The sequence below is a fragment of the Penicillium brevicompactum genome, assembly GCF_028827555.1.
Source record: "Penicillium brevicompactum strain IBT 35665 chromosome Unknown utg000009l_segment0_segment0, whole genome shotgun sequence".
NCBI lineage: Eukaryota > Fungi > Ascomycota > Eurotiomycetes > Eurotiales > Aspergillaceae > Penicillium > Penicillium brevicompactum.
The window spans coordinates 1,258,318-1,282,236 of NW_026623212.1; the positions used below are offsets into that span (position 1 = coordinate 1,258,318).

Sequence of the window (23,919 nt, forward strand, 5' to 3'; positions counted from 1 at the left end):
ATCCAACAGTAGCGGCGAGACAGTCTGCAATTTCTTTGCCGTGAAAGAAGAGAGAAAAGAAAAAGATGCGAGTCAAATGGAGTGAGTGGGCTGGACGAGCATGAGAGTCCAGGTAGCTGAGATGCTGGGAGGGTTGCTGGAGTGAAGGAGTGAGACGCCATCTGCTCCTTTTCTTGTCGAGTTGATCGTAGCTGTAATATGCGTCAGCTAGCTGATAGCATGTTTCAAGAAATTCATCTTTCAGCTTCACCAACTCAACTTACTCATGCAGGGTAGACACTGATGGTCTTGCTGGTTGAAGTGGTGAGTTTTGCTTCGAAGAGTGGTGTGATGGGAGTATGTGAAGGAAGGAAGCTGCTAGGCTTGTGTTGATTTGGAAAGAGAGGAATCAACCAAAGTTCTTTGTTAAGCTTACACAGGGAATAAGTACACAACAGCCATTAATCTGTGAGCCACTGTTCACTCCTACGTGATCACTGTGGTAGTTGTATCTGGCAAAATGCACTCCCGAGCTGTGTAGGAAGTGGTTTTCAATCTACAATGAGTGCAAAACTCTCCATGCAAGCATTACCCTAACCATTCTAAGCTGAATGAACAGTACATTGACACCCCTTGGTTGGTTAATGGGATGACCAGCAATGAGATTCACTCAATCTGGGAAGTAAACGCAATTTACTGGCAACTTCACTTCAAACCAACCTCAGTCTCCCCTTCGACCAGTTGAGACGCGCCCATACAACCACGTGTCGACAATCTGTCAATCTCCCGAAATTAATCCTCACCCTCCGGATCGATCTGCGTCGCGCCAGATTCCACGCTCTCGACCACATAGACCCAATGGTCGACTCTTTTCTGGATGCAGCGTGCGCTATTGCGACACGCTTCAAAGGTTGATGCACTCTTCTGATTTGCTATCCAGATCCTGACCCGTCTCCTGTGGCTTGTGCCGTATTGAATCCTCTCACGTTGCTCCGAATTACAGACTCTGCATCGTGCATTCTACCCGGTCATTGTCGTGGGTTCACCACTAGTGTTATCATCATAGCTGTATTGTCTTGTATCGCCAATACAGCACAATGTCTTCTGACCTATGTATACCATATCCAATACCTTATCGACATACTGGCTGGGTTGTCTCTCTCCTATCTTTTGCTCATCTCTTTCCTGTCTTCCGTGTCTCCATTGACACCAACCTCTCTTTCCTTCAGGCAAATGCAAAAGGACGCATTATACTACATGCATATATGCCCAATCCCTAATTCTCTGTTCACGGCTTATCCAAGACTTTCTTTACTCGACCAATTATAGTTGCTCGATGATGGTGCTAAATAAAAAAGCAAATTTTAATAGGTAGTAAAGATAGCTAGAAAGACAGCTAGAAAGACAGCTAAGCTATAAATACTCGCCAAGTCGATGATAGACCCTCTCTTCCGTTACCAATCGAAGTCTTACATATCGATCTATTCTGATGTTAACAGAAGAGATAGTGATAGAAGCCTTGCAGATTGAGCAAATACATCCATGGATAACTACTCTTGTTTATAAGCAACTGTTATCGTCTTTTTGGCCGCGCGTGAACGCAGACTTAAGGCTTGTGACTGGCTACTGTGGAAACAAGGGCTGATATCTCTCTTCGTTCATCACGAGCATAAGAGGTATTTAAAAAAAAAATACCCCGAGAGGAAAATGTTCAGAAAATAGAGCGAACCGGCGCTCCTTACTGACGAGGAAGCTCGTACGCCTCCTCAGGGGCAAAATTGTCTGCATCGAATCGCACAGTCAGTATATAGTGACAACAAACAATTCATAAGACGTGGTGCATAACTTACAGGCCCCGAAATCTTCCTCTCCCTCTCCCTCCACACCCCCTCCTCTTCCGCAGCCGCCAGCTGCAACGCACCGGACATCACGGTGTCCCGAGCTTGAGGACCGGAGACAGAGGTGGAGCTCAGTACCTCTGGTGATGGTAGCTCATGATTCTCCTCCGAGTCGAGCTCAAGGCTTCGCTGGGTCTTTGAGCTTCCTGCTCGGACCTGATCAAACTGACAGTTTCAGTGTCCTTTGAAAGTTACACCATCGATCGAGGACTCATGGTTGGCAGCAGCTCTGGTCGCTGTACTGCTAGTTCCTCCGTAACTTGGATCTTGGCGATCTTCATGGCATGAGAAATTGCGTTGTGGAGTTTGCGGTGAATGACTTGCCAGCTCTCGTTGTCGATGTTGCATGCTGGATGACCTCAAGCAAGCCGAGTAGGTGTATGTATCATATCACTTGGCCCGGGTACAATGGCCCAAAAATTGTTGCCGTCGTGCAATTGATTGTTACTGTAAAGGCACGAACTGTATCGTCAAAGACTCGACATGTCACCCGTTCCCCATTGGCTCGACAAGATATCGAGCGCAGATTGCGCAGCACATGACGGGGCATTGTTCTTTTTCTGGATCCGACAGCAGCTACAGGTTCTACGTTAGCAAGCAGATACCAATGGATCAAGTAGTCCCGGTGGACTGGAATGCACAGGATCAGACTTACCAAGGCCTTGGCTTTGTTGGCCTTTCTGGCTATGTTTTCTGACCCGTTTGCGGGCTATATTGGACCCGGAGAATTTTCCTACTTTGACTGCCAACCAATGTGGGAGGAATCGATCTTTGGTTTTTGAAAAAGAAAAGCAAAGTGGATGATTTTTGTTTTAAAAAATGAAGAAAGTTCTTCAGGCTCTCTGAACTGGAAACAAGAGCGCAGCGCATGGCAGATTGGCATCTGGAGCTTTTTGTCATTCTCAGCGGAGTCGTTAACACAGTCCTCCTGTTTGCTGGAGATCGATCGGTATATTAAGTGTAGAGCGGAAAGCGGGGTTCTCAATTGAGCATGGTCTTCAGCAAAAAGGAATGCACTTGAGCGAAAGCACTTCAAGATGATCAGTATCAAGCTCTGTTACCGAGTAGAGGATGTTACCTCTTTTGAATGAAGTATGAAGGTTGGCGGCGGGCTCAAGTCGTGGTGACCCAGAGAGTAGAAGATGAGACGAAACGAAAGTTGGGGAAATGAGGATGTTATGGTAGAAATGGAAGTTCCCCACAGTGAGGGAAGGAGCGTTCACGATCCCACCACTTTTTCTGGTCATTGTCACGTCACTGACTGTTGACCTAGTCCGACGAAGAGTCAGCTTTTGAAAGATACTGCCAAGCAGAGTAGTTTAACGTGTTTAAAGTGTGGTCGATGTGGGCCCAGTGGATTGGGCCCCACTTGGCAAATAGCGGAAAGCTCATCCACTCTACTCCGTCCCTCCAGCTGACAGTCAAGACACCCAACATCCTCAACGAGCAATACTGCACCGAGACGAGCCTGGCATCCTCCCTGCATCGGGCACTAATGCAAATTTCGAATCTTCCACTCCCGTGTCTCAAGTTGGAAAAGTTCCGATATCAGAGAATCCGTGTCGATATCCGGTCCATGGATGAGAGTCTGGCTCAGTCTGCCTAGCCGGCGGCAGTTGTGATATGGACTCGATTGATGCAAACTCCGAATCTCGTTGCCACAACGGTGAAGTCCATGTTGTCCCGATGGAAGCCAGTTGGTGGAAACGCATCCATTGCCCGTTAGCTATGAAAAAAACCGAAAAGGATGGATGCTCACATTACAACAACATTCCTAGTCAAGGGCTGGATGACCAGCTTGTGGCCGTGTGGCAGCTTGACGAAACATAATTCGGCTTCTTCTCTCCTGAGATATCAGATCCCACCAAGACAACCAGCATGGGCAGGGGAGACTTTCCGAAGAAGCAACTAGCCGTGCGATGACCCTATGATTTTGGCGCCAATGGCAACATACGAAAGAGCAAGGCAAGACCCAACAAAAGTCCAGCACCTTTGCCTTGGGTACGCTTGTTGCGGTTGACCACGGTGCATGAAAGCCCGTGTACCCAAGGCAAAGGTGCTGGATCTTTATTTTGTCCTGACTTACTCTAGCGGACGTTGCCTTCAGTGTCAAAAATCGGGCGATCGCGCGGCTAGTTGCTGGTTCGTAGGTTTGTGCCTAAGCCCAAAGTGTAAGAAGTGCGCGAGTTACTGGCCGAAATAGGAAACAGAGGCCATACTTGCGGAGAGTAGAGGTAAAAAGCTCGAGCTGAGAAGATGGGAGCATGTCTCATGGTGCGCAAGCATAGAAAGTGGTGGCAGGGTTGAGAGGAGTGATGGACTTTATATAGTGGATCATTCGCTTTCTGGGGAAGTAGGAATCTGAACAAGGAAGCTGAAATTCAGGATAGATGATTTTTAGAAAAGAGAATCTTTGGGGCATTATATACCCCAAATGAGTAGCGCAAACGAGAAGCAATCGCGATTGCGCAAACGGGCAACCTCGGAACATTGCACGAAGATGCACTGTTTGTTCGCTCAACAGATGAAACTCACAAGAAGAACAGTGGAGAGAGTTTGAAAAGGGACAAGTAACCAAGAACTAAGTAGCGAATAGGCTTTGATATCAAACGTACCTATCCATTGACCATGTTATACCATCCGTACAACCTCATCATTCTTAGAAGAACGTTACTATCTACGAGATAAGACATGGCAAGATACATGCATTGCCCCTTTACTCACAAGGGAACCTTGGAAAAGACCAATAAAGGACATTTCCCGATGAGAAGAACAAACAAACCACCAAGGGAAAAACCCCTCAGTCCTTCAGGGGGAGTGTTGAGGAGCCAAGACCAGAGTGGGTGCGTTTGTTGATATGTCCGAGATAATGCCGTATCCCAGCAAACACAGGAGATGTCTCCTGAGGACAGGGGGTCATTTAGCTCTGTAGATGCAAAGCTCCCTATGCAGCACTACGGGGCTAGAGAGATCATTGACGCTCGTGTTTTTGTTGATTTTTGACATCTTTTTCTATCATATTCCGTACTCTGGGCACCAGGGGTACCATAAGCTTTGTATGAAGCACGCTGAATCCCTGCTTATAGCATTAAGATGTACTCCGTAGTGCCTAGCTTGGCTCTCCTTTGGTGAATTCCAGTATTTGACATTAACTTTCATACCCCTGGGCACCTGCGTAAAGACATGCACCAATCCTGAAGGCAAACGGCATGCGAGGAGACAACCTTGGAATTGATAAAAATATCCACATTGATCTATCTACTTATCCAAAAGCAAAGTATCTATGGAGCACTGTAGGCTCCGCGCTTGAACGCAAAGAAATCTATATAAGACAAGAAGCAGAAAGCGGAATCCCAGGCGAGACGAGACATCGAATCGCGTGTCGCAATGTACAGTATATACTGGCAATGTCAAATCAGAGCCCAGCCCTGCAAAAAATGCCACTCATCTGCCGAAATGCAAGGGGCTAGGGGATGCCGAAGCCCACATTTCAACACTGTCCATATACTTGGCAATAACACAACTGTTCATCGGGACAACTGTAGCACTGTTAGCCAAAATCCGCAAAAAACCCCACCCCAAAACATCAGGATTTACTCACTAAACACCCTGCATCCCAAAAATAATATGCCACATAAACTCCATAACCCTCCCAGAGGATGCATCACTCAACTCCGTATCCATAACCCACTGTCTGAACTTAACATAATCCTCCCTCGGCCTCAACCGAATCTGATCCCTCGACACAGCGAATTGCGCACAACAAGCCGCGCCAATCTCCGCAGGTTTCGCATACCGCACACCGGGGTACTCGACCTCAGTCGGCGAAGACATGTTCAGCGGCGGGGTACTAGTACCATCGAAAACATCCCACCAGATCTGCTCCGTGACATGTTTATTAAAGCGATGTTTCCCCTTACACCCTGGATTCCAATTGCAGCGCAGATTGACGTATCCGTTTTGTTGGACGAAGTCGAGTTGCAGACTGCGCATTGCGAGGACGTTATCGTGGAGCGGGGCGTCGACGTGCCAGGCCATTAGGAAGCCTGCGCGGTGGGCGTGGAGGAAAGCGATTGTTGAAGGGAGGGAGTCGTAATTGTCGATTATATAGGTGAAGTAGGCCATTGATTCGTGGCCTTTGTTGAAGGGGGTTGTGAGGGTGTTTGGGTTTATGCGAGATTCGTGGGATGGATTGACGGTGTAGATTGCGCGTTGCCAGCTGGTTTGGGTTAGAATTGTGTTTAGGGTTGGGGTGGTGAAGTAGGGTTTTTGGGGGGGGGTTGCATACTCTGGAAGTTCTTGGGCGACCCATTCTGTATGTTCTTCTTCCAGTTTAGCCATGACTATTACTTTGTCGCCTGGGGTGGTGTAGGTTGGTGTTGCGGCGCCATTGCGGTCTAGCCATGCGACCATGTATGCGCCGGCGCGGTACTGGTTGCAGAGGTCTTGAAGGTGGGCTTCGAGGAGATAGAGGGAGAAGAGGAGGAGAGAGGAGACGCATATCAATGCGAGGCGGATGTTGCCTCGCATGGTGATGGGGTTGTGTGGTAGATACTGTTAGGCCATGCTCCAACGGCGAGGATAGAACGGAGTACGGAGTACGAAGCAGCTGTAGACGTTGAAAACAGAGAAGGAGCGAGAGAAAGGGATACCAGAGAGAGAGAGAGAGGGAAAGACGAAAGTGTAATAGAATGTCATTATCATCTCATTGGCCACTGGAGGCGGTTTCAGGGGATCCTTAAGTTTAGCAGCAGTTAGTTTGCTTTTAATCCACTTTTAGCTGCTTTTTAGCTGCGTTTAGACTCCTGTTGAGGCCGGGGTCGCTGTTAGGGGCCGCTATGGCCCTTGGCACCGAAAGCTTGGCTTTCCCTTTCCGTCGAGGTTTTGCGCTTAATTCGCCTGTCGCGAGGTGCGAACGCAAACTTCTGTCTGACTCGTCCAATAAGCAGTGGAACCAGAAAGTGGCAACACGCGTACTGCGCCGTCCCACGGAACGCACGTGGCGTTGGCGTCGACGTTAAAAGGCTCACGACTTTCCACCGGCGCTAGACCAATTACAGTCTTTGGCTTCTGGTTTAGTTCGTTCGGTGCCGAGGGTGGGGGGTCATTCCGTTTTACACAGCCTCCTTGACTCAGTCCCCATATTATTTGTTGATTTGTCGTTGGTGTGGTGGATTCTGTTGGCTTTGCCGTCTGTGATATGGAGGATCAGCCTGATGTCATTGGGGAATGTCCACGGGTGTTTGGAATACTCAGTGTTCACACATGAGACATTGGTGGAGATTGTCTCTCCAACTTGGTAACCTTCCCGACAGCCGCTGTCGCTTATCGGAAGCGGGGAGCTACAGGACTAGCCACCGAATTAGCCACATAATGGCTGAGACGTGTGTGATTTGTTCGCGTTCGCTATCTCGAATTGATGCAGTGCGCATCCACCGCAAAATGCCGCGCGGACTATCAATGGCTTGGCAGTTGATCGCGATGATGTCAAATCTGGGCGATCGCACAAGCAGTGATGGGGGAAGATTTTAATCTAAGATCTGCCAAATGAGATATTAATGAAGGTTCCATTTTACGGAGTATCCCCACGGAAATTCTCCGATTTAATTGTAATACATGGCTCTCAGCAAGTCCGGAGAAGGGTGTACGGAGTACCTCATAAAACCTCCGGAGACTCTGATGCATTTAACATGCTTTTGTGGTTCATTTCCGCTAATTAGCCAGTACGAGGTCAAGCCAAGTAAGGTTATCGCCAACTCCACCATCGAACTTTGAAGTGTTGGGGTAACCTTTTAGCCTAATTTGTCTACTTGGATGCTCTATTCATTGTTTGATTGTTCTGATTGTGTCGATGGTTTTATATTATCCTCTATGGTATCCAGTTCGAAGCCTGTGTTTAAGAAGGATTTGACGGGAAGACCTCGGGACAAAAATATAATATATGGTACACCAGTCCAGCTGTATTCATTATGCTATTTGCTATTTACTCATCATCTTCATCACTAACCTCCTCCCCATTAGCAATCGCCTCTTCACGAAGCTTGCGAGCCCGCTCCCGCTTCTTATTCAATAAAGCATTCAACTTCTTCGCCACGTTGAACACCCCGCCAGTTCCCTCCCCACACGCAGCACAAGTAGGAGTCTTGCGATACCGCTTCAGAGCACATGCCTCACAGAAGTAGTGTCCACATTTGGTGATGATGGGCTCTTGGTAGGGATTCTTGCAGATGATACAGGCAAAGGGAATGCTTTCCAGCAATTCATCCTCGTCCTCATCCTCCTCTTCTTCCGTGGCCTTGCCGGCGCCTTTGCGCTGGGAAACCACTTTGCCATCCAGCTTCTTCCCCTTGGTGTTGATTTCCCAATCGCGATCCAGCTCCCAGCCTTGTTTATAGCTTTCACGGCTGTGCAAGAATTTACAAGAATCTGCAAAGTTAGCAAAATGTCAAGGTCAAGTCAAGATGTCAGAAGTAACTTACCTCCAAAGCCACAGTAACCAGTTTGTTTCCAGTCCTTACACACATCCGGAGCAAAATCCGTGACTGTGATTGTGCGCACGTTCGTGGGTGCTTTTATAGGACCGAACTTGGACGGCGCATCCGGGTGCTTCTGGATGAATGATTGATAGTTGGCTGCGCCCTTGTATTTTCCATCTGCCTCTGATGTCGCAGGCTGGGCCCGCGTAGTACCGAGCAGATTCTTTTCGTTGAGGTTTTCGTCGTACCATTCGGAGGACTTGGTCGCATCGTTGCTTGTGGTCAACGGCGCTGGCGCGGCTGTCTTTACTTCTTCGGGGCGTCGGATCACGTTCGATTTAGAGGATGCCGCGACGGCGGCATTGTTGCGCCGCCGTTTGATCCGTCGGCCTTCTTCATCGTCGGAGGAGGTGAAGTCAGAGCCGGAGTCTGAAGCCGGTGGTGGCGTGGCGGGCTTTTTGCGGAGGTTGGCTTTGCCTTTGCGCTTTTTAAACGAGAATTGGGGGGTGTCTGCCACGGGCGCATCTGCCACAGGTGTTTCTTCAGCCATATTGCTTATTATCAGAAGGAAAGACAAGTCTGGGGAAGTGAGAGGCGAGTTAATCGATCGGATCTTCGAATCGAATCTGGAAGAAATGACTAAGCAATGCAAACCAGACAAACACCGACAGAAACGCGTTGAAAGTCAAAATAAGCAGAAGCGCAAAGTCTGGAACCGAGTAGTAATCGTCTTGGACGGAGTAGATGCAAATAAACATAGCAATGAATAGAAACACCCTACAATTAGGTACAAATCTACTCTGTGCACTCCATAGCCAAGACGTAGCTGAATGAGATGTGCCTCACCGGAGCCATCTGGCAATAATCGATAATAGCACACTTCTCTGCCCTTTTCTCCCCCGCCCGAGTCAACCTGACCTGTCCAATCACTCCTTACACTCCCTTATTTTCTTCTTCTATTTGATTGTTATTTATCGATTCTCTCCTTTTTGTCTTTCCTTTTGAACTAACCATCACCTTGCGATACGCAGATCCGATCACTTTGTTGTGGTTGGCTGAACTCTGCGCGTCCAGTCATCTCGCCAGGCCGAAACCTCACGCTGGGCACTGATTCGTCCGAAGGTCCCCGGTGTTTGTTGTTGTCCACCATCCCGGCTTCCCCTCCTCTACAACGGTGCATCGCATCAAAGGACACACCCTTTTGGTCGCTGGCTCGACAGTTCAGCGCAACTTGCGACGGATCTCGGTTATTTGGATAATGCCCGCGATCTAGACTCGCACCGCTGATCAACGCGCGAGTCTCCCGATAATCTCAACGGTAGCTGCGTCCTCGCCACGGAGAGGTCTCGGATGCCGTTTGAGGATTCCAAATCCCAGATGATGACCGCTTCCAACGACGAAACCGCAGCGGTTGCGTCCATGGAAGACCCTTTCGTTTCAAATGGCGGGAGGCCAGCTGTCCCCCGCGAGGCCCACCGATACTCGTCATTCGACACCCAGCTGTTCAGTCTCAATGCGTCGTCCCCTGCACAGGCCAAACGCGCCCTTGAGGCTCATCTGGCAGAAACCGAACGTCGACTGGAAGAGGCATCGAAATTGGGTACCGCCCTTATCGACCAGCAGCAACAGTTGGCGGAACAATTGAAGGAGGTCGAACAGCAGCAGGATGATGGGGAGATGGGCCCGGCATTGCGCCGCAAGCTCGCCGATCTGGAGAAAGAGTATAATGAGATCGGTCGGGAGTCGGCGCGTGCATTTTTGGCACCCAAGCGGCTAGCTGGAGGCACCGAGGAGGCGCAGCTTGGGACGCCCTCGTTTGACCAGAAGGTACATTTCAATCCGAGTGGATTCCAACCAACCCAGGAAACACCAGAACTAACTATTGAGTTTGACAGTCCCCTCTAAGCCCGGCACTATTCGCCAGTCAAGCAACCAATTCTCCGAGCAAAGTCAGCGTCCCTTCACGAAAACAGCGTAATCAGCCTTCAAACCGTGTTCATGATATCGAATTTGCGACTGAGATTTCCACTTCCCTTTTGGCTCAAGTCCGTCAACTGCAAGCTCTGCTCGCGGAAAGAGAAGAGTCCCTTAAGTCGGTTAATTTGGAAAAATCACGACTTGAGTTGGAAGCGGAGGGCTACGGGCAGCGGATTCGGGCACTGGATGACAGCGAACAGCGCTACAAGGACGAGAACTGGGCATTGGAAACGCAAGCTCATGAGCTGATGGCAGCTGCGAGAGAGGCAGCCGAACGTGAACAGCGACTCAACGGCAGTTTGACTGCGTCAACCGCGGAGAAGAATGAAGTGGAGCGCGAATTGGAGGAACTGAGGCAAGCCAACTCCAGACTGCTTGAGGACCAGAGCATTACGCAGAAAGCAAACGACGCAGAGATCAACCTTCTGCGCCGAAACCTGAATGCAGGCGATGCAGAGAAGTCTGCCCTTCACAAGAAGCTCATGGAAATGACTTCCCAAAACCAAGAGCTTGCCAAGGCGGTTGCCATGCGACTTCGTGATCATGAAAACCAGGGCACTCGCGCCGTTTCATATGAGCACGATGATGAGGAGGTCGAACAAATCACTCCTGAAAGCTCTCCCCCACCTTCGCCTAACAAGTTCACCCCTCGACACGGTCACTTGGAATCGGAGACCTTGAAGAGTTCTCTCGGACATGCTCATCGTATGATCCAGAACCTCAAGAGCACGATTCACCGTGAGAAGACTGAAAAGATCGAGCTCAAGCGTATGTTGCAAGATGCTCGTGACGAAGTCGAGACCCGTCGCCGTGACAGCACTGTGGCCAATGGCTCGAGCAAACGCCAAAAGACCAAGACTGATTCGTCTCGGAAGCCTCCTCGCCCAGATCTCCTGGGCGCAGGCCGCAAGGAGAAGTCTTTCGTCGAGCTCCACGACACTGACTGGGAAGATAACGCCGGCCAAACCAGCCCCACTCAAGTCCGTGTCAGCTCAAGACCCGGTACAGCCCGTTCTGGAACTGAGTCTCCAGATGGTCCCAGCGATGTCTACCAGACCGCCACCGAGGCGGAAGATGGCTTTGAGACTGCCAATGAGCGTGCCACTGCAACCGAGAGCGAAGCGTTCCAAACCGGCGTCGAGAGCATGGCCGATGACAGCAGCGACTCAGCAGATCTCACTGAGACCGAGCATAACGTTCAGACAACTCCACGAGCCAAGGGCTCATCTATCCGCATGACCAAGACCCGCGATCGCGATGCATACCACAGCACTGCCTCGGCCTCATCTGACGAGGAGGACTTCGATAGAGGATTCGGCTCTCCAACACAAATGCACATTTCCCGGCCCCGTGTCAAGTCCAAGCGTAGCATTTCAAGACGCATTCGCCCCTCTGGGGAGGCTACCTTTGCATCTACAAGCCGCCCCTCAAGTTCACGCGACTCCACGGCAAGCAGCTTTGAGCAAGCCCCGGCATCTCAAGAGGGACAGAGTCTCTTTGCAGAGCTTGCCGAGCTTGACAGCACCGAAGATGACGGAGAGGCTACTTCTCAAGCTTCGACGCCGCGTATGGAACCCACTGCCGGCTCGCGCCGACCCTCGGATGCGATGCTGGATGCACCACCCAAACCTGCTATGGTGGACTCTGGCGTTATGACCGAACCTTGGGAGCCTTCTTCCGTTGGCGCTGGCTTAGCTGCTGGCGCCGGCCTTGTCGCTGGAGCTGCCACTGGTGCTTTGGCTGCTCACGCGGCTGGAGATGGAGACCGAGAAGTCGGTGACGAGGCAGAGCAAAACGCTAGATCCATCAGTTCAGGAACACAGGGCACCCCACAGAAGCCCCTGCCTGCTGATGACCACATGGCTGATGTGTCTACACCGCCCAAGATGGCCTGGGACGAGCAAGCCCGAAATGTCAATGTACGCGATCTTCCAGAAATGGGCATGGCGGAAGTATCTTCCCAGGAGACCACACCCCGCACACCCAAACGACCTGAACTCAGTGTCTCTTATATCAACGGCGGAACCACCGAGCCAGTGAAGCATGAGCTGCCCGCACCGGAAGTGCCGGAAATGACGATATCTTCGATTTCAGTCCAGGCCACTAATCCCATCCAACCCAAGGTTTTGGTGCCTGAACCAATAATCAAACACGTTGATGTAATCAAATACATTGAGCGTGAGCCAGAGGTGCCCGACTTGAGCTTCTCCTCTATCACCACCCAATCCACTGCGCCAGTTCAAGCAACACTCGCTGTACCGGAGCCGGTCATCCAATACGTTGACGTGATCAAAGAGGTGGAGCGTGAGCGTGAAGTACTGGAATTGAGCTTCTCATCTGTTGCAACTCAGTCAACAGCACCTGTCCAGGCGGTACAGGCACCTATCCCTCAGCCGGAGCCTGTCATCAAGTACGTTGATGTAATCAAGGAGGTGGAGCGTGAGCGCGATCTTCCTGCTCTAAGCATTGCCTCTATTGCCGGACACTCAACTGCTCCTGTGCAGGCCACCAAGGCGGCGCCTGTCATTGAGTACGTCGACGTCATCAAGCACGTTGAGGTTGAGCGTGAGCGCGAGCATCCTGCCTTGAGCATCGCTTCCATCGACGGCCACTCTACGGCTCCTGTGAAAGCCACCTTTGCTAAGCAAGAACCAGTCATTGAGTACGTTGATGTGATTAAACACGTGGAACGTGAGCGTGAATTGCCTCAATTGAGTATCTCTTCTATCAACCACCACTTCACTGCCCCAGTGCAAGCAACCAAGGCAGCACCTGTCGTTGAATACGTCGACGTCATCAAGCACGTCGAGGTTGAGCGTGAGCGTGAAGTCCCAGAGTTGAGCTTCTCTTCTATTACTACTCAGTTCACTGCCCCCGTCAAGGCCTCTATCCCTGAGCCCCAACCACCCGTTATTCAATACGTCGACGTTGTCAAGCACGTTGAGCGTGAACGTGAGGTTCCTGACTTGACAATTTCTCTGCTTGACCCTGCATACACAAAGCCTGTGGTTTCAAAGCCTCGCGTTGTGCCTTCACCAGAGCTGTCATTCTCTTCTGTACGCTCTGTCGAGACTCAACCCGTGAAGTCTGTACTTCCTGTTTTCCCTGGCGTGGTAGACTTCTCTACCCAAACCGAGCCAGAGTCGCAGTCAACTAGGGCTGCTGTGTTTGTTCACGAAGACCAGCCAGTTGATGCTAATGAGAACGATAGACTCGGTGGTGCCGGTCTTGCTTTGAACGATATCTCTGGTAACAGTCTGAGTCGTTCTGCGAAGCGTATGTCAAGCTCAGTCAGCATGGACCAAGGCTCCCAAACCATCTTGTCCTCCAAGCAAATTGATCAGATTTTGGTCGAGCGTTCTTCGCGCCCATTGTCTTCGGATAGCCGGGTCACGGATAACTCGAAGGAAATTGCCGCCGTCACTGCTACTGCTACATCTCCCTACACACCTAAGGCAAACCTTCGACCTCGTCTCTCCCAAATCCAACCTGCGAAGTCCACTCCAAACCACCGCCGACCACCCAGTGCCACCAGTCAATTGTCCAATGTCAGCGCTCATCCCCCGCTGCCCGTGGACCACCGGGAAGCCATCATGGCTGCCGAGAAGAGATCCATCGACGCGGCTCCGCCATCCCCTACCTCTGCCATGGGTCCTCCTTTGGCACCTGCCTCTGCCTACCGAATGAACTCCCACCGTCCCCTCACGCCCAGCGAACAAGCTGCGCGAGCCAGCTCTGCGAGAACCGGCTCCTCCCAAGCCCGCATGCGGCGTGGAAGTCAAAGCCAAATGTCTCGACGATCTTCGGTTTCGTCTTTCGCATCCGAGATCGACGAGCGTTTCAATGGCAACCCCCATGCAGGTCCTATGCCTCAAGGCTACGGACCTAACACTGATCCTCGCATGATCCAGGCCATCACACAGACCATGATTGGCGAGTTCCTTTGGAAGTACACGCGCAAGACTGGCTCGTCGGACATGTCGTCCACGCGTCACCGACGCTACTTCTGGGTCCACCCTTATACCCGCACTCTATACTGGAGTACCTCAGACCCACAGACGGCTGGAAAGAGCGAGCTTCGCACCAAGAGTGTTCCCATTGAGGCTGTACGAGTGGTTCCAGATGATAACCCATACCCACCCGGTCTTCACTGCAGGAGTTTGGAGGTCGTCAGTCCTGGCCGACGGGTTCGGTTCACGGCAACGACCAGCCAGAGGCACGAGACCTGGTTCAACGCGTTGTCCTACTTGCTTCTTCGGGAGACCAACGACAACTGTGAGGATAGCAACAGTGTGACTCTCGACGAGATCGACGAATTCAACCCTCCTAGCTATAATTCTGGCACACGCCAGACCGCGCGCATGTCGTTCTCTTCCCACAATAGCCGCACCGTCCGCAATCCCCACAAGCAGCAGCGCGCCGCTTCTGCAATGTCGATGCGATCCGGTGGCACTCATGGCGGCCGTGCCTCACCCGCCCTCAGTTCCCCTGTGCCCAACTCGTCACTGCAAGTTCCCGATGGCCAGCGTTCCTCGTCGCGTCTCAGCACGATCTCCAGTTCAATCAGAGGCTCCATTGCCAGCTTGAAGGGTCGCCATGGCCAATCTCCCAGCATGCACAATGAAAGCCTTCACGGCCAAGAGAGCGCCGATGATCTCCGACAGGTCATGGAAAACCAGGAACAAGATCGACTTGAAAATGTGCGTGCCTGCTGTGACGGCAAGCACGATGTCGGCTCGCTCTCTCGTACTAGTCGGTACAGCCCGCGAGTCGATCGCATTCACTCCCCACACCCTCACTGAGAACGGAATTCGCGGGTCTGTGGGCAGGTCCTCAACCCAGACGACTTGAGTCTAAACGAGTCTCTTTTTCTTCCTCAAGAACACCTTCTAATACTGTTTCCCCTAACCCGCATTTGCTTAAAAGCCGCTGCGTTTCCGGACTGTCTTCAGCAGCCAACACCTTCTCTTCATTATTTTTTTTCCTTTCAGATCTCAGCTCTCTATCTCAGTCTATCATTCAATCCGAGGTGGCATCCCCCAGGACTCGCAATCTGATCTTTCCTATATTCTCCTCATGTTGATAATTCCGTGCCATCTACCTTGAGAGGCTCCGCTCTTTGGCCCCCTGATACTAGATTTAGTATTTGATTTCGTTGGATTATGTCTAATTATTCTCCTTGGATCGTAGGATCAACCAATGGAATTGACCGTTTCCTTACAATCCTCCGATCTGATTCGCAGTTCAAACGCCGAACCCGCGCAAAACCCTCCGCGTCACGTGAGAGCCTCTAGCATAAAACTACTTTCGACGTGGGAACTAGATCTCATCCATTATCCCCTGGCTTACTTTCAATTCTCGCCATGTCTGCCGATGTTCCCCCGCCGTTCTTCCAGCGGATGGTCGAATTGACCGTCCCCGCTCAGATCATATCATGGGCCATACCCCGTAAGTACAGAGATGATATAGATCCGAGTTCCGGTTGAGATGATAGAGGGGATTGGGGCTGATGGATGATGGGCTGATGTCCAAATCCACTCTGATTCCTCTTCACACACTTTCTTCTCTAAATCATTGTCTGTGGATATTCTCTCGAGACATTGAATTCCCTCCAACTCATCGTCCTGCTCTTATCAACTCTTATATCAATCCACCTCACCAGCTCACCAGCCTCAAAAACATCATCCACGTTGTATAATCCACTAATCCGAAATTCAGACTACGTGAAAGTCTTCACGAAAACAATATTCAAAGGCCAAATCCTAGCCCCAATCAGCCAAACCTCCAAACTACGAGATGAAGCCTTTGGCAGTTTCTGGATCGAATTCAGCAGTAAGTTGTCAACATCAATCCCACAAATCCCCCGCACTACCACTCCATCTTCACCTTCACCTCTCACTTTTCACCTTTTACCTTCAACTTCACCATTCATCATCCACCAAACAACCCCAAATCCTAACAATCCCAGGCCCCCGCCAAATGACCTCCGACCCAAACAACACTGAACTCCCCACCCCAGTCGGCTCCTCAGCCTTAATCCCCCCACTCCTCCGCACAGCCAGCGGCGTAGTCCTAGACATAGGCCCAGGAACAGGAACCCAAATGCCCCTTCTAACATCCCCCTCCATAACCGCGCTATACGGCGCAGAGCCATGCACAAGTCTCCACAAAGCACTTCGCGCAAAGGCCGAGGCAGAGGGCATTTCTTCCAAATACCATATCCTACCCACTGGCGTTGCGGCCGCCGAACTGACACCGGCTCTACGGGACTCGGGAGTTGATGTTAGTTCAGAGGGTGTTTTTGATACGATTCTTTGTGTTCGTGTTTTGTGCTCTGTGCCGAATATGGAGAAGACTGTTTCGGAGCTTTATGGGATGTTGAAGCCTGGGGGTCGGATTTTGGTTACGGAGCATGTTGTTAATCCGTGGAGACGGGCGAAGGGGTCTTTACTTGCGAGGGTTGCGCAGGTGGTTTATCAGGCGCTTGGGTGGAGTTGGTTTATTGGGGATTGTGCGTTGAATAGGGATATTGAGAAGGCGTTGAGGGGGGCTGCTGGTGCTGAGGGGTGGGAGAGTGTTGAGTTGGAGAGGAGTTTTGAGTGGTCTGCTATGCCTTATATCTCGGGGACTTTGGTTAAGAGGGGTTAGAGGGGATTTTGTTGGTTTATCGTGAGATGATGGTCTTGGTTTTTTAGTTTCAAGCTGTGGTCAGGTCAAGAGAGATAGAATACGTGTTTCGAGATATTGTGGTCGTTCTGTCAATGCAATTGGGTATCATCTATGTACATGCTTGCTTAGATCGATAAGTATGAAGATGAAGGATATCGTAAGTCATATGGGTATATTGGTTCATTCACTCGGCTTTTCGCGTCCCGCAGGCCAGTAGTCAAACAAGTCTAATGCTTCAGATGACCAGGCCCCTTTCGTCACGCGTTTGTCTGTGTTAGTCTCCGTGATAGGGTCCCTATTGCCCCGGAGGCCAGCCAAGGCAGTTGGATCTGAGAATGATTTTCGGAACGTTGAATCATGAGATCTTCTTCCCCTCGCTGCTGGAGGCGACGAGCTGAGCGTTGATCCATTGAGGATTTCATCGAAAATGAGCCGTGTCGAGCTGGTGGGCACGAACTCGTCACTGGCTGTGGAGTCAATTGGACCCACAAGGTCAGAGTTCATACTACATTAATGTTAGCGTTAGTTCTCATGCCAAGCAAAAGACACATACTAACTCTGGCTCCTGGGGTTCTATGGTAGGTGGGTCATTTCCGCTACCCAAAGGTGAGCTGGATGTCGTTGGTGAAGGCGTCCGTGAAGCACCGGGTAGCAAGGCACTGTACATGAGCTTTTTGCGTGGCCGTCCGCCGCCCATGCGAAGTCCGCCAGGGGTAGTCTCAGATGGCTTTCTCGACACTGGACGTGCTGGGGGTGGCATGTTGCTCGGCGTTGGCACATTGGTGGTGCTTTCAGGTTCGCTGTTAGAGACCGTGGGAGATGAATGTGCAGCTTTTGGTCGAGAATTGGGAGCATTTGAACTCGCGAGGGGCGGGCTTTTTGAGACTGACGGGCGTTCTTGGGGTTTTGTTGGCAGCTGCGCGCTCTGTTGACGATCTTCGCAGCTGATGGCTGGCTCCTTACTGGCCGGGGTTTCTCGTGAGTGGGGTGCTTCAACCGTCATTGATACATCAGTGCCGGAGGGAGGGAGATCAGGCTTCTGCGTAGGCGATTTAGGAGGTGCAGGTGGTCTGGGAGGAGTAGGTGGTTTTGGTGGCGCAGGTGGTTTGGTAGGGGCAGCTTTTGGTCGATGCTCACGAATGCGCGAGGTTTCAGGTGCGCGCAATGCCCCTCGAGGCCGGGGTGGCTCTTGCTCTGATGGCACTGCGGGGTTGGACTCTGGGAATGTCCCGGTCGTTCTCCGTGATTGTGCAGGTGGCGCAGGTGTTGTCGTGCCATTGGAGGGCCTTGAAGGCGGAATAGGACGATGTATGGGGCGACTTGATCCTTCTGACGATGGTAAACTGGCGCCTGGCTGGGACACAGCCGGAACCGGGCGCCTGGCTGCAGTATGAAGATCGGGCCGTGGTGGGTTTGCCCGTTGCGACAAGGCTGGACCTTGCGTATTGCTTGTTGAAGTTTCGGGAGTCGATCTTCCACCGGCTCGCGTCAATTGACTGGCCGATGAGTTTGATGTCCTTGTTGGATTCCTTTCAGGATTCAACTCGGTCAAATCAATGATTTGGCCCTGAGATAGTGGGCTTTCCGTAGGCTGATTCACTGCTGATGTCTTCTGTCGCTTGGGCGCTGGTTCGGGCCCAGAAACTCTTGGAGGAGTCGGTACAGCATGTCTCTGCTCATAAGGGGAGGCAAAAGGATTGACAGGAGTTTTCTTGATGCCGAGTAAATCGTTGAGCGAACGGTATGACTGGGACGAACCACCGTAGCGCGGCGTCGGTGTAGCGGCAGAGGCAGAGGGTGCTGACGGAACAGGATCTCGGCTCTGAGGTGAGCCCTGGCTTGATCTTTTCTTCTCGTACAAGTTGCTGATATCTGTTTCCGTGATCCCCATATTTTCGCCCACTTCAATCAGCACACCTTTGTCCAATTCCATTTCGTCGCCATCTTGAACCTCATCGAGAGATCTCCAGTGGTGGTCACCAATAAAGTTGCCCGAATCGTCATAGACCATCACACGCTTGTTATGCTTATGATATCGCAGGTGGCCGTCGTGCCATCGTTTCGACTTGCGGCGGAGGTCATGGCTGTAGAGACAGCGAAATTTGGCAACGGAGGCAGTGACCTGCGGTGAGTGAGGGGGTTTTCGCGTCGAGGATGACGGTGTGGACATCTTCAGGGCACAATACTGGTATCGGATTCACTCATGATTGCCTTGCGAGGCAAGTCGACACTGGTGGAGTGGACGCGTGTGGTGCTGTCTGGTCGCGTCCGACACGATAAGGTTGATAAGAGCGGAGAGGGGCCTGAAATATAAGGAACGCATGGAAAGGCATCTCACTGACCAACTACGAAATACCTCGGAACTTCTTCAGACCATCTTGCCGTAATGTTATCGATTATATCCTGATGAATATTATATACAACAGTCAGTTTTCCCATCTAGTACATCTCTCGATTGCTCATCTCAATTGGCAAGAAGCAAAGGAAAACGGCTGAGACCCAAATTCCACCAGCTCCAAGCCAAAGCACCCCAGCCGACCCCCCTTCGATATATTTTTGACCAGCAAACGGGGCCACAATTCCGGAAATACGGCCTAGACAGGATAGCATTCCGCTGGCGCTCGTGCGGTAACTCGTGTTGAACATTTCCGGCGCAGATGCGTAGAGTACTGCATTGAAGTACTGCAAACAAAGTGTCAACGGGAATTCGATCCTCGAATCTGTCTCCATGATAGTCATATTCCACTCACTGTCTGCATGATATACTCGAGCGCATTGAGCCCGACGTATCCAGCCGTGTTTCTCACTTGTGTATACAATGCCATCGAGACGCCCTGCAGCACCGCAGCAATGACCAGCGACCATTTCCTACCTATCAAGGGCAGCTGGATCGAGAAGAGCGCAATGACAGCACCTATAATTCCAGGAAGGTAGATGTAAATGTATTGACGGTACGTCTCTGAGACATTCCCGCCACTTTCCACGTTGTTTCGTAGCAAGATGATCGGAAGAAAGGATCCGGCTAGAGTAAAAGACCAATAATCACCCTAGCACAGTTAGTTGCTGTTTATAAGAGACCCTGAGGAGACTGACCATATACGCAATGGCAAGCAGAGCAAAGCTGAAGCATTCGGCTCTGCACTGGAACAAACCACGCAGATATTTGAAGCGCTTCAAGAACCCAACAGCAACTTTCTTAGCGGACTTGGGGGTCTCCAAATTGGGAGTTGGATCTGGATCTATTTGGCGGAAGTCTTCGAGGGTGAGTGTGGGCGCTGGGGCATTATTGAATTTTGCGATCTTTCGAAGGACTTCAATGGCGTCTTGCTCGCGACCCTTGCTGATCAGGAACTTTGGCGACTCATGGAAGTGGAAAACGAGACACCGAACAAAAAACACAACGAAGGTTATTAACCCAATCGCAATGACTTCATATCGCCAGCCCATGTTGCTAGATATAGAGCAGCATTCGTCGCCAGGGTTGACACCAGCAGCATTGCATGCCGGCAATTCCACGTCACATCTATACCTCGCTGCCGTACCATAAGATATGGCTGATGCAACGACTACACCGATTGGTTGCCATATACCCAGCAAGGCAACAAGAAAGCGGCGATTCTGTGGGAGGAATTCCAAAGCGATAGCTGCGTCGATGGGAATGTTGCCTCCAAGACCGACAGACGAGAGAAAATAAATACCACAGATTGCGGCGTAATTGTACTTGGCCGCAGCCTGAAGAGGTGTCAGTGCTAGTCCTTAATTTTTTAATAAATGCAGGAGTAGCATGGGTACAGACCAGGAGCATGCCGAAAACCGAAGTAATAAGGCATGTCAAGTTGAAGGCCCACTTGCGACCAATGATATCTGTGATAATGCCGAACGAGAAAGCCCCAATTCTACTTCATTAGCTTCCGATATTGACGGCGCATCTATATCATCTTCCAAGATCACTCACGCAAGACCTGCATTTGAGCATGAGAAAATCAATCCCTGCCTACTTGGCGGCACATTCATCTCCTGACTATTATCGTGGGGTTAGAAAATAAGTCTTCCTCCCAGACTCATTTACTTACAAAACAGCTGTAGCCATCAGCCCAACGCCCTGGGTCCAAGCCAGATCCAGGAAATATCCGAACCCGCACAGCACCCAGATGCATTGCTGGTATCTGCCGAACCCGAATTTATCAATTTCCCTACATTTGTAAGTATTCAATACCCATGATCTGGCGACTTGAGACCTGAATACATACGCGTTCACCAGTGCAGCTTTGCGCTCAAAAATGGTAGCTTGGTGCGTAGCCGTGCCTTCGATAATGTCCCCCAACGAGACATGACCCTCGGAAGAACTCGCATCTCCATCGGCCCGACTCGAACCTCCATTGTCCTCTGCATGGGTAATCTTAACCTCTCCATTTTTGGAAACAGACATTGTACCTGGAATTTTTGTTGGGCGCAGAGAATCAAGCACAGGAGCCGGGCTTTGGTTCTACAGAAACGCTAATCTATCAAACATGTATGGGAGTATTGACTGGTGGTGTCCGCATCAGGGCTGCTTGACCGATGGACAATAAGCGGTCTATGGCCTTTGAGCAAACCGGTTCTCGGGCAGATTGCCTTGAATATGCACCCCAAGCTTTCTCTTTTTTGTTGTATTAGCGCTGCAAACGGAACGTGCAGGGTCTGAGCAGGGCCTAGATTTGTCAGAACAGTTATGTCCAATGGCACTCGTGAACGTTGAGCGTTGTAAGATAGTCCGATCGGTACGTCTGTGACATACATTAATTCTCCCGATCTGGACAGGACGCTCGATGCAGTTGCTTCCTGTCGCATCTCCCCGGGGCCGCTTTTTATAGTGCAGGCGCGCCATCCCGAGGTCTGTGGATCGGATGGATCAGATTGGCGGACCATGATCCCGCATGATTTGATTGGTCGATCGCGAACTACACCCGGAGCCAAGGAATGTCAAAACGGCATGACGTCCGTATGAGACCATATCTACTCCTATGATTAATTCATATTTTCCCTAGGATTGACTCTCATGCTGCACAGCAAAATAACAGTCCCTGGGTGCGGGGTCACGGATCAGATATCACACGCAAGAGGGCCAGAAGTGGCTTAGCTTGTCTGCAAGGGGCAGGGGTATTTGGCCTCTTCCTTGATTCAAGCCTATTTCTGTATATAACTCACTAACTAATGTCATATGACAGAAAGTCTTCAGCTTTCAAACATCTTGGTTGTGCTGACATTGATTCGACTCCAGCTCTGTCCCTTGACCAGACTATCACAGAATCGAACCGGCCAATAAACATGATAAAGCACGAAGAAAGGCCATGGGTCCCAAATCTCAAAGGTGCCATCCTTCCAACATGTTAAATGATGCCAGAATGTCTTGGCGTTTTTTGTCGCATCTTCGAATTTACCTTTTCCACAAAGCAACGCCAAAAGGGGAACAAGAAGAAGAGTAACTACATCATGCCCAATCCAGTAGAAGCCGTAAGTAGGCTTCTTGGGTACAATGACGGACTGGGTGGAGGCAGATAAATCAAAGCAAGAAAGATATGCATCAGCCATCTTCTCCGTCTCTCGAAACAATACCACCGCTGTATGTGCGCGGGGGTTGCACTCAATTGGATATATTTTCAAATCTGTACCCTCGCCTTCAGCGATGAAATCAAAACTGAGGTGGCCGCTGAAACTCTCTCCTTCATTTTCAGCGACCTTTTGCGTAAACTCCAACATCGTTTGGTTGAGAACCGAGTCTTCTGGGAGCGCTTCGTAATGCATGAGCATATCAGAAGAAGGACATGAAACGAATGCTTTCACTTTGCCTTGGATGACCAAAGAGTGTGTGCAATACTCGGGGCCGGTGATAAACTGCTGTAAGATGAATGGGTTTGATGGCGAGATATTCAATGAAGACAGGTAAGACGCGGTGTCGAGTTCTTGATCTTGAGCGAAAGGCAGCAGCGTCATCATTTGGGCCCTCGCTTTATCATCCACCCCGATCGGCTTCAGAATGAACCTCTTTGAATCGTTTGAAATCTCGTTTTGCTTTGAGGTGTCATGCAGTATATTTTCGACCTGCGGAACAGATGTGCACCGATGGGATTCTGGCACGACCAATCCAAGGCTGCGAATATAGTCCGTGAGCGCATCCTTTTCATGCAGTTTGGCCACAGCCTCATCATCGAATTGGATGACCTTGAACGTGTCTCCTAATGTTTTCTGGGCTGTCTTCATCACTTGCCCATCTTCAACTGCGCCAATGACGCTGCTGCAGCTAATCCAAAGATCTACTCTTTCAGATTTGAGAACTTGCAACAAGGACTTGATATATGGAACTGGATTTCCATTTTGTGGCGAATCTAAACGATGAAACTTGGCGATGGAGCGAGAGTACCGACCCGGTGATGTGAAGTATAAGAGCTCTGTATCAGCGGCTATGATGTGGTGTGAAGTGTGTTGGGCGAGGAGTCGGGTAATGGTCAGGCCCTTGGTCATGGAGACCCCGGTAACCAAAATAGTCTTGCGAGGGTACCCATCAACCCTTGGTGTCTTGGAAGTTCCATTTTTAGAACTTGGGCCGAAAAGAACAGAGTAGAAGATCAACAAAGCAGTGATCGGAAGGGATATCAAACTGAGAAAGAGCAAAAGTATATTCTTTGGCACGTGACGGGCGAAGAAAAGAGAGCGAGGGGAATCCATGGCTGCCCAGACATGCAATACAATTCCAAACCAACTGGAGAACGAAATAATTCCCTATGCGATTCCTTTGGGCAGATCGAACCATTAATGCGAATGGAACACGCCTTCATTTAGACTACGTCATCCTGACAATTCAACTAAACCAGAAAAGAAAAAAAATTGTTATATGCTCTATGCGATCGATCGATCGCAACTCGGATTGAGAATATCAAGGA

General features: G+C 50.5%; 7 protein-coding genes across 7 annotated transcripts; 2 read left to right on the forward strand and 5 right to left on the reverse strand.

The window, feature by feature from the left end:
* Positions 1 to 5,477: 5,477 nt before the first annotated feature.
* On the reverse strand, positions 5,478 to 6,407 carry N7506_011915 (DUF3431 domain-containing protein; the record flags this gene model as incomplete). Its single annotated transcript, XM_056961206.1, has 1 exon — positions 5,478 to 6,407. One exon carries the CDS (start codon positions 6,405 to 6,407, stop codon positions 5,478 to 5,480), a length of 930 nt encoding a protein of 309 aa, XP_056805740.1.
* A 1,453-nt stretch (positions 6,408 to 7,860) lies between these two features.
* On the reverse strand, positions 7,861 to 8,903 carry N7506_011916 (U2-type spliceosomal complex subunit CWC24; the record flags this gene model as incomplete). Its single annotated transcript, XM_056961207.1, has 2 exons — positions 7,861 to 8,303; positions 8,357 to 8,903. The coding sequence occupies 2 exons, from the start codon at positions 8,901 to 8,903 to the stop codon at positions 7,861 to 7,863; spliced, it is 990 nt and encodes a 329-aa protein (XP_056805741.1).
* Positions 8,904 to 9,703: 800 nt separating this feature from the next.
* On the forward strand, positions 9,704 to 15,132 carry N7506_011917 (putative nuclear migration protein (ApsA); the record flags this gene model as incomplete). Its single annotated transcript, XM_056961208.1, has 2 exons — positions 9,704 to 10,180; positions 10,249 to 15,132. The coding sequence occupies 2 exons, from the start codon at positions 9,704 to 9,706 to the stop codon at positions 15,130 to 15,132; spliced, it is 5,361 nt and encodes a 1,786-aa protein (XP_056805742.1).
* A 561-nt stretch (positions 15,133 to 15,693) lies between these two features.
* N7506_011918 (class I SAM-dependent methyltransferase) lies at positions 15,694 to 16,978 on the forward strand (the record flags this gene model as incomplete). The annotated part of the gene is made up of 3 exons (XM_056961209.1): positions 15,694 to 15,778; positions 16,049 to 16,162; positions 16,299 to 16,978. 3 exons carry the CDS (start codon positions 15,694 to 15,696, stop codon positions 16,976 to 16,978), a joined length of 879 nt encoding a protein of 292 aa, XP_056805743.1.
* A 201-nt stretch (positions 16,979 to 17,179) lies between these two features.
* N7506_011919 (DNA helicase ZGRF1-like domain-containing protein) lies at positions 17,180 to 19,169 on the reverse strand (the record flags this gene model as incomplete). The annotated part of the gene is made up of 2 exons (XM_056961210.1): positions 17,180 to 17,504; positions 17,557 to 19,169. The coding sequence occupies 2 exons, from the start codon at positions 19,167 to 19,169 to the stop codon at positions 17,180 to 17,182; spliced, it is 1,938 nt and encodes a 645-aa protein (XP_056805744.1).
* A 269-nt stretch (positions 19,170 to 19,438) lies between these two features.
* N7506_011920 (uncharacterized protein) lies at positions 19,439 to 21,428 on the reverse strand (the record flags this gene model as incomplete). The annotated part of the gene is made up of 7 exons (XM_056961211.1): positions 19,439 to 19,681; positions 19,750 to 20,046; positions 20,093 to 20,731; positions 20,796 to 20,895; positions 20,955 to 21,020; positions 21,073 to 21,192; positions 21,250 to 21,428. 7 exons carry the CDS (start codon positions 21,426 to 21,428, stop codon positions 19,439 to 19,441), a joined length of 1,644 nt encoding a protein of 547 aa, XP_056805745.1.
* A 785-nt stretch (positions 21,429 to 22,213) lies between these two features.
* N7506_011921 (uncharacterized protein) lies at positions 22,214 to 23,704 on the reverse strand (the record flags this gene model as incomplete). The annotated part of the gene is made up of 1 exon (XM_056961212.1): positions 22,214 to 23,704. The coding sequence occupies one exon, from the start codon at positions 23,702 to 23,704 to the stop codon at positions 22,214 to 22,216; it is 1,491 nt and encodes a 496-aa protein (XP_056805746.1).
* Positions 23,705 to 23,919: the final 215 nt, after the last annotated feature.